This window comes from Oncorhynchus clarkii, unplaced genomic scaffold, assembly GCF_045791955.1.
Source record: "Oncorhynchus clarkii lewisi isolate Uvic-CL-2024 unplaced genomic scaffold, UVic_Ocla_1.0 unplaced_contig_5436_pilon_pilon, whole genome shotgun sequence".
Taxonomy (NCBI): domain Eukaryota; kingdom Metazoa; phylum Chordata; class Actinopteri; order Salmoniformes; family Salmonidae; genus Oncorhynchus; species Oncorhynchus clarkii.
In genome coordinates this window covers 120418-130389 of record NW_027260957.1, presented here as the reverse complement: position 1 = coordinate 130389, position 9972 = coordinate 120418, and the positions used below count along the sequence as shown (strand labels likewise).

General features: G+C 45.1%; 1 protein-coding gene across 1 annotated transcript; it reads right to left on the bottom strand.

Moving 5' to 3' along the window:
- Nucleotides 1-725: 725 nt before the first annotated feature.
- LOC139402662 (vascular endothelial growth factor D-like) lies at nt 726-9205 on the bottom strand. The gene is made up of 7 exons (XM_071146551.1): nt 7893-9205; nt 3639-3888; nt 3019-3209; nt 2228-2361; nt 2014-2132; nt 1258-1446; nt 726-1049 (listed from the first exon to the last, which is right to left on the bottom strand). The coding sequence occupies exons 1-6, from the start codon at nt 7992-7994 to the stop codon at nt 1310-1312; spliced, it is 933 nt and encodes a 310-aa protein (XP_071002652.1). The 5' UTR covers nt 7995-9205; the 3' UTR covers nt 726-1049; nt 1258-1309.
- Nucleotides 9206-9972: the final 767 nt, after the last annotated feature.

The following is a 9972-nucleotide window of genomic DNA, read 5'->3' as shown; positions in this document are numbered from 1 at the left end:
TACAATGTAATTGTTTGAAAGGGAAACTCACATCTAAGTTACTACTTTGAGAGATTGTACTCCCTTATTTCTGCTTACCTATTATAAAATGACAACAAGCTAGTTAACTTACTTTTCCACTGTCAAAGCGATGTTTCCTGAAGCATTCAGCCCTGCTCTGAAAGAACTCCCTGGGTTTACCATCATGCTGTGGATGTTTGGTCAGAATGTGTTGTTTTAATGTGAGAGTCTCATTACTAAGCACTTCCCTGGACAAAAGACATTGTGTGCGCTCCTCGTTATTTCTCAAAGTTGGTATGAAACCAAGAGAAAGAAACGTATCGCTGTATTTCAGTTTAATGACGATTGAGCTGTCAGAATTTATGGCTAGCTTGACTACATTTGATGACAGCTGGCGAGTGAGAATACCGAGTCATTGGCTGACGGCGCATCATCTGCTGCTGAACTACAGCGCTGCATCGTTGTTGGTCGCGGAGTGATCTTCAATTAAAACTGCAGAAAAAAAGATCCGGTAAACCGCGAAGCACACAGGCTTCTCACTCTCAGTCGCGCAGCTGCCGAACTGACACGACTGCTTAGCAGACAGAGCGCAATGAACACAGACCATTTGTACTTGGCCAAATCAATTCCAGGAATTAATGAAATAATGATACATTTGCTCTAACACGTCGCGACCCGCCGTTAACAGGTCTGGTCGCGACCTATACTTTACAAGGTGAGAGAACTTTGAACAAAACGGTTAAAACTTTAATTATAAATATGAAGGATAGACACCGAAAGGACAAACTTCGATTATATTTACAAAATGTTGGCAGTAATTATTACAAAAATATTGTTCTTTAGCGTAAAATACATGTTCAGTGCATATAAATACTAATTATTTACATATGTAAATAAAACATGTAAAACGTCATGTATGTAGGTTATAAAGATAAACTATTTTATTTGAAGTTAGATATATAAATTAAATTATGAACTTTTTCACTGCTTCCAAACTTCAAAGCCAAGCAGATGTCAAAGGTTATATTCTTTTTAGTAATCACTGGCATCTGCGGATCAAAAGAATGAAAATATGTTATTACATGTGTTGTGGTATGGCTGTTCAACCACGGTCTCTGAGGACCCAAACATTCCTGATGTACATCAGGGACTGATTCATTCAGACCTTGAACGTCAGCTGATACATTTATCAATGAACTACTATCAAAACGATCAAACTAACTAGTCGAAAGGGGCGTGTCTCAAGTTGCATTCTACCTGCGAGAGGCTTGGTTGAAGTGCTGTTTGTTGTTAGCACGGGCAGTATGGTTCAGGTGACATGCAGGGTAGGATGGTCTGGGTCCTGGGTTAAGGTGGGCTGTGGGGACAGTGTAGTGCGGTCTGGGACACAGTCACACCTGTCAACATCTATGTCACAGTCCACCGTTCTCATACTGGGAGAGAAGTCTGGAACAAACAGAGAGAAAAACATAGGAATGACTTAATATTACTACAGGGACCAGACCAGGGAAAATGGAGCGAGAACAAAACATCAGAATAACCACTTCCTACAGAGGCTATATAATATCCTGAATAACACCCTGATTTAGCATCCCCAGCGCATTACAATGGAATGGTCCCCAAAGTGCAAACACTGCCCAAACCCGGTGCTGCATACCAGCTAAATCTAGTGCATCTACTGGGCTGGATAGTTGATACATCTACCAGTGGTAGACTAACCTGGTTGTTTAGTGGAGGGGTAGGATACAGTGGTAGACTAACCTGGTTGTTCAGTGGAGGGGTAGGACACAGTGGTAGACTAACCTGGTTGTTCAGTGGAGGGGTAGGACACAGTGGTAGACTAACCTGGTTGTTCAGTGGAGGGGTAGGACACAGTGGTAGACTAACCTGGTTGTTCAGTGGAGGGGTAGGACACAGTGGTAGACTAACCTGGCTGTTCAGTGGAGGGGTAGGACACAGTGGTAGACTAACCTGGTTGTTCAGTGGAGGGGTAGGACACAGTGGTAGACTAACCTGGTTGTTCAGTGGAGGGGTAGGACACACATCGGTCGGCCATGCAGTCCCAGATCAACCCACTGGCACACAGACGCCTGGAGTCCTCTGATTTAAAAAGCTGACGCATCGGAGAGCACCTGCAACCAAACACACAGCCTGGTTAGTGCTAAGGGTACGACTAGCGAGAGTGTGTGTGTGTGTGTTGTGTGTGTATCTGTACATCTGGACTCACCCGTTCCTCCTGTGAGAGCGTATATGGGCTTGCCGTCGGATCAGGGGTGGTTCCATACACTTACACTCTGTGTGATTGGCTACCTTTATCAACACCGGCTCAGGTCCGTATTTGAACGGTATCACACTCAGCAGCTGCAGGACGGAAAGTGTCAGAACACATTAGTCCGGTTCTGGAGTCAGAGATCCACTTTGTAGAGAGAGATGTATTTTATTTGACTCATTCATGGCCCAATGATGTGCATAGTGTACATTACGTAGTCTGGACGTTCTGTATATATTCACATTCTCCAAAATCCTTGTCATTTAGGAGCACTTATCATAATCACAATTGTCTTAAAACATAAATCAGGGGTCCCCAACTATAGCCGCAGGTGATTTTTGTTGGAGCGGATGGTCAGGGGGCCGGAACATTGTTACAATCATTTGTACACCGCAAACATCCAAAAAGAGGTTGTATTTGAAAATAGACATAATTTCATATATTGATTACACTGAGACATGATTAAATATCTCTTTTTTTAATTAGTAGTACTTGGGAACAGATTTACTAAATTAAACTCATTTTTAGCTGAATTCCTGGGGATTTTAAAGGTATTTTTTTGACCAAAAACTAAAATCATATTTAAAAAAAAATGATATTTATTTACTAAAAACTTTGGGCCCGCGGGGCTGCCTGTTGCCCTTTGCCGACCCCTGCCAGAAATGATTGCCATTTATTAAGAATAATATTAATAATGTGTATTATTTGTAATACACCTTCTAACAGATATTTAAAGAGGAAATGCTCACTGTTTTATTAACATAGGCAGTACTTGTGTTTCTGCACGATACACCCTCTTTGTTACAGCATCCGTTGCACCTGAAGACGGACACGCAGGGGGGCTTGAAGAACATGGAGGTCGTGGTGCCCAGTTCCTTTGCCACGTCTACACACGTCTCTCTGGGCGTGCACTGGGTCTTCTGCCATTCATCATCTATGGCTAATGATCACATACACACAACACCAACAGTTACACACAGAACAAAACTAATAGCAACCATAGAGACTTGCTTTGGCTACCGTCTGGGTACACTCACATTCTAACCACAAAACATGCATTAGCAACCTGGAATTAATGTCTTGGCTTTTGCTTGGAGGGTTAACACAGTCTCGAGAAGACCCAGGGTTCAAACCCGTCTGTCTCATACTTTATGACCATCTCCAGGGAGAACATTGAATAATGCCCAGCCTTTAGCTCAGAGGTCTAACACATTCTTGCAGTGCACAGTAGACGCAGATATCAAACCCACATACCTTTGAGTATCCCGAGGCTGTATGAGCCAGCAGCATAGCTCAACAAACAATACCAAAACTTTAGCTTAGAGAGCCAACACAGTTTTGAGGAGACCCAGGTTTCGAACCCACATACCTTTGAGTATCTCCAGGCTGTAGGATGCTACAGCGTAGCGCGTGGAGCGGTGTGACCCAGATCCAGCGGAGGAGGAGGAGGAACGGTAGTTGGGCTGCTGAGAGGAAGAGGATGAGGGAGACGTCTCCAGGTGTTTGAGTTTTAGACGACACTTCCACAGCTTCCAGTCAGGGAAATCTGTCAGCATGAGCAGCTCGTCCAGACTGGAGGCCGAACGCACATCCCTCTCCCACTTCTCCTGGTTGATCACCTGCAGGGAGCAGAGGAGGAGGACACAAAACATTTAATGGTATATGTTGTTTTAAAGACAGGATAGAAAATAAGCTCCAACACGCTGGTAAAATATTGTTAGTTGGTTTGTGAGAGTCAACAGTCTCACCACAAGAGGGCAGCACTCTTACATCCAAGTCAGGATTAACTTTCGATGCGATTGAGGCCGGTTTACAAGGACTGGACTGAGCTGATGATTCATGCAAGTCAGTCTGATTCCTCACACTCACATCCACCTCTGACTGTGCTATTATTGCCCAACGCCAGGTCCCACAGACCATTAACAGCTGTCCTGGGATTTAAGACTATCATCATTTAGATCACAACAGATACAAAAACAATCAGTGCTTCTGTGTATTATAGTATTATATCACTACAGTATTAATAGTACCACTGTATTGTAGTATTAAAGTACTACAGTATTATAGCACTACATAGTATAGTACTACAGTATTATAGTACTAAGGTAGTGTATTATTATAGTAGTACAGTATTAGAGTACTATGGTAATGTAGTATTATAGTACTACAGTATTATAGTACCACAGTATTGTAGTACTACAGCATTATAGTAGTATAGCACTACAGTAGTATAGTACTACATTATCGTAGTATTATAGTACTACAGTATTGTAGTATTATAGTACTACAGTATTGTAGTATTATAGTTCTGCAGTATTGTGGTATTATAGTACTACAGTATTGTAGTATTATAGTACTACGGTAATGTAGTATTATAGCATTACAGTATTATAGCACCACAGCATTGTAGCACTACAGTATTATTGCACTAAAGTATTATAGTACTGCTGTATTGTAGTATTATAGTACTGCAGTATTGTAGAACTACAGTATTATAGTACTACAGTATAATAGTACTACAGTTTTATAGTACTACAGTATTGTAGTATTATAGTACTACATTATTATAGTACTACAGTATTGTAGTACTACGTGTGTAATCATTACTTCTTCTCATTCCCATGACTGTTCATAGCTGGGATGAGAGGATGCCCATTGTACCCCAAATGCACAGTAGATCCCCTGGCATCAGCCCATAGACAACATAACAGCTGCGAATGTGGAGTTGGCTGGGGTGGCATTAAGGGATAGTGGGGGGCAGGAGTTCCCAGGGTCCACCTGTTGAGGAGCTCTAGGAGCTATGAGAAGACAAGCCTCCTCCTTCCCATGGAGCAGAGGATGGAGGAGAGACACAGAATATTAGGAGACCTAGCTACTGTTTCCCACAGAGACAAGCTTACAACTGCTGCTGCACATGCTAGTGCAGATAACAAGCAGGTAGGCCACAAACTAACTAATATACAGTACTACTGCAGATAATAAGCAGGTAGATCACTAACTAATATACAGTACTACTGCAGATAATAAGCAGGTAGATCACTAACTAATATACTGTGTTACTGCAGATAATAAGCAGGTAGATCACTAACTAATATACTGTGTTACTGCAGATAATAAGCAGGTAGATCACTAACTAATATACTGTGTTACTGCAGATAATAAGCAGGTAGATCACTAACTAATATACAGTACTACTGCAGATAATAAGCAGGTAGATCACTAACTAATATACAGTACTACTGCAGATAATAAGCAGGTAGATCACTAACTAATATACTGTGTTACTGCAGATAATAAGCAGGTAGATCACTAACTAATATACTGTGTTACTGCAGATAATAAGCAGGTAGATCACTAACTAACATGCTATGTTACTGCAGATACTCCACAATAATTGATAGACGTGTGTTGTGTGATCTCTCTCAGTGCCCTACAGGCCAACATGGAGAAAGGGAACAGTCATGTGTACAACTCCAAACACACTGGAGGAGACCGGTCTGGTGTTACAGCTGACCAGTCCTATGGAGCTGTGGCTTCTTCCCTTCCTCCATGTGTACAACTCCAAACACACTGGAGGAGACCGGTCTGGTGTTACAGCTGACCAGTCCTATGGAGCTGTGGCTTCTTCCCTGCCTCCACTTATAGTGTTCAAATCATATTTACACTAAATTCACTCTCTGCACACTATTACCCCCCAAAAAAACGAAGACATTACATTATGACTGTGTTGGTGTAATGTCAATGTAACAACAAAATGTTGCAATTTAAATAGTCTATTGTTGCCAATTGTAAAAGTTCAAAATCATAAAAACCTTTTAAACATTTACAATATAAAAAGGGTGCGGTCGGATTTGTTGAGACAAATAACGAGGGAATAAGGGACTTCCATTCATTTACGAGACGGGAAACCCACAGAACAGATGGAGAGTTGAATAAACAACGGAGAGGAGAGGGGCCGGGTCAGAGGCGGGGCCGGGTCAGAGGCGGGGCCGGGTCAGAGGCGGGGCCGGGTCAGAGGCGGGGCCGGGTCAGAGGCGGGGCCGGGTCAGAGGCGGGGCCGGGTCAGAGGCGGGGCCGGGTCAGAGGCGGGGCCGGGTCAGAGGCGGGGCTGGGTCAGAGGCGAGGCTGAGGAAAAGGACTGTCGTGTAATATGAAACATGTCAAACAGAAACAGTTTGCTTTCATTTCTTCCAGTCGTTGTAACGACATGAGCCGCCACTGATCTGTTCAATATGTGAAGATTGTGACGTTAGGGTGTAGCTGGATGCTTCCTCTATGTGAGGATTGTGTCGTTAGGGTGTAGCTGGATGCTTCCTCTATGTGAGGATTGTGACATTAGTGTGTAGCTGGATGCTTCCTCTATGTGAGGATTGTGTCGTTAGTGTGTAGCTGGATGCTTCCTCTATGTGAGGATTGTGACGTTAGTGTGTAGCTGGATGCTTCCTCCATGTGAGGATTGTGTCGTTAGTGTGTAGCTGGATGCTTCCTCTATGTGAGGATTGTGACGTTAGTGTGTAGCTGGATGCTTCCTCTATTTTAGGATTGTGTCGTTAGTGTGTAGCTGGATGCTTCCTCTATGTGAGGATTGTGTCGTTAGGGTGTAGCTGGATGCTTCCTCTATGTGAGGATTGTGACGTTAGTGTGTAGCTGGATGCTTCCTCTATGTGAGGATTGTGACGTTAGGGTGTAGCTGGATGCTTCCTCTATGTGAGGATTGTGTCGTTAGGGTGTAGCTGGATGCTTCCTCTATGTGAGGATTGTGACGTTAGTGTGTAGCTGGATGCTTCCTCTATGTGAGGATTGTGTCGTTAGTGTGTAGCTGGATGCTTCCTCTATGTGAGGATTGTGACGTTAGGGTTTAGCTGGATGCTTCCTCTATGTGAGGATTGTGTCGTTAGGGTGTAGCTGGATGCATCCTCTATGTGAGGATTGTGACGTTAGGGTGTAGCTGGCTGCTTCCTCGTAAACCAGACAGACAAGGAGTTTTCTTTTCCCTCTTCTGCAATTTAGACCCAGGGGAAAGCAGGGCCCCAAGGGGAGAGATATCGGGAGATTGAGTGAGGGGGGGGAGACAGACAGCGAACAAGAGAGAGGAGAGAGCGAAGAAGAGCAAGAGAAAGAGAAAGAAGTGATTGATAATTTAGGAAGTTGAAACGCTCCTCTTTCCAGGTCGGTAAGATTTTGTTAATGGTGACGCATGCATTTGCACTTCCAATACATTTGCACCGTTTACATAAGAGGCACACACACACACACACACTGCTCATTAGACCATGTCAGCTCTGATCTTCATGGACAGCTCACAGGTGGTGTGTGTGTGTGTGTCTCCACGCCCCCTGCCAACTGGTCAGCGCTTGTTTTATTAGAGTTGTGAGTTGTAAGGAGAGTTGATTCAGTTCATAAGAACACAAAGATGGACTCAAACCTGGTGCCTCCAGTGGGAGACATGTGTCCCCATTTGATGACATACCGGTTATTAATAAATAGCTTCTTGATGACGATGACTCGTGCATTTAATCCACAGAATAAGAGCCTGAGCAGAACATGAGTTGCAGATGAAACAGTGCCTGGTCTGGACATTGAAGCCACACAGAAATGAAGTGCATAGACACCGGACACTTACCCTGAGAGAGCTGGGATCATCTTGAACCTTGTTTGGCATTCCCAAGTTCAACCTCACCAACACCAGCATCATTCCAACACCGGCAGCAAGCATCCTCTGCATCCTCTGGTTCAATGCTGTATCTCAGTCCCTTTTGTGTTCAAAGTTCTCCTTCTGTCTCTGTACGGTGAATTTTCAGTCTCTGGACAGAAGTTGTATAACAGAGAGCCGTTTCTCTCAGGGTAATCCCCTGTAACAGAGAGATGTTTCTGTATTGGGTAATCCTCTATAATAGAGAGCAGAGCCAGAGGAAGGAGTCTCCTCTCTACAGACCAGCCCCTCTCAGACCGGCGCTGACTCCTCAGACCACACACAAGCTCCTGTCACAGTCCCTGTGGTTACGGACACCTCTCCCTCTCTCCCCCCGGGTCACAGACTCTCTCTCTCTCCCTGGTCACAGACGCCTCTCCCTCTCTGTCTGGCCACAGACACCCCAGAGCAAATGGAACAGCTAAAGAGGATTTAAAACACCTCTACCTCTCTCTCTATCCCCCCAACTACACACAGCAAGGACACTTAGAGTTTCACTCAGTCACTTGAGACTGCCTCAAGGACTCTTAAGACTGTCTCTCTATTGGTCCAACTACAAGCAAGGACTCTTAAGACTCTCTCTATTGGTCCAACTACAAGCAAGGACTCTTAAGACTCTCTCTATTGGTCCAACTACAAGCAAGGACTCTTAAGACTGTCTCTCTTTCTTTTGCCTGTCTTGACTATCCCCTCTCTTCTCTTCTCCCCAGTTAGTCCAGACCTCTTCAGATCTCATTATCTACTGTGTCTCAGCCTCTGCGTTAAAGGGCCTGCTTGTCACATCGAGCGAGCATGGCGCCGCACTTAGTTCCCGTCCTTCAGGGTTGAGAGGGCTGTCTGTCTGTCTCTCTGTCCCCACCATGTCATCCTGGCTCTGTCTGTCCCTGCCTTGTCTCCCTGGTTCTGTCTGTCTGTCTGATGATGCCTTGCTCTGTCTGTCTGTAAGTCTGTTCTGTCTGTCCCTGCCTTGTCTCCCTTGTTCTGTTTGTCTGTCTGATGATGCCTTGCTCTGTCTGTCTGTAAGTCTGTTCTGTCTGTCCCTGCCTTGTCTCCCTTGTTCTGTTTGTCTGTCTGATGATGCCTTGCTCTGTCTGTCTGTAAGTCTGTTCTGTCTGTCCCTGCCTTGGCTGTTAAATCCAAAGCCACTGTATTTCCACAGAGTTCAGCTTATCTGGAGCAGCATGAACATGTGTTTTAAATGTGATCCAGACCTCAGCTACGCAGCATGGATACATGGGCCAGGGAGGGACGCTCCCACCCTCCACCCCACCCCTATCCCATCCCAGCCAAAACTCACTTCCCACTGGGCACAGACCTCATTTCAACGTCTAATTACGAGGAAACATTGATTCAACCAGTGTGTGCCCAGGGGTTTGATTGTCTGCGGAGGGAGGGATGGAGGGAGAGGAGATGTGATAGAGAGGGAGGAATGGAGGGAGAGGAGAAAGAGGAGATGTGATAGAGAAGGAAGGAGGAGGGAGAGGAGAAAGAGGAGATGTGATAGAGAGGGAGGGAGGGAGGAGGAGGGAGAAACATGAGATGTGATAGAGAGGGAGGGAGCGAGGAGGAGGGAGAAACAGGAGATGTGAGAGGGAGGGAGGGAGGGAGGAGGAGGGAGAAACAGGAGATGTGATAGAGAGGGAAGGAGGGAGGAGGAGGGAGAAACAGGAGATGTGATAGAGAGGGAAGGAGGAGGGAGAGGAGAAAGAGGAGATGTGATAGAGGAGATGTGATAGAGAGGGAGGAATGGAGGGAGAAACAGGAAGAAAGGAGATGTGATAGAGAGGGAGGGAGAAACAGGAGATGTGATAGAGGGAGGGAGGAGGAGGGAGAAACAGGAGATGTGATAGAGAGGGAGGAATGGAGGGAGAGGAGAAAGAGGAGATGTGATAGAGAAGGAAGGAGGAGGGAGAGGAGAAAGAGGAGTTGTGATAGAGAGGGAGGGAGGGAGGAGGAGGGAGAAACATGAGATGTGATAGAGAGGGAGGGAGGGAGGAGGAGGGAGAAACAG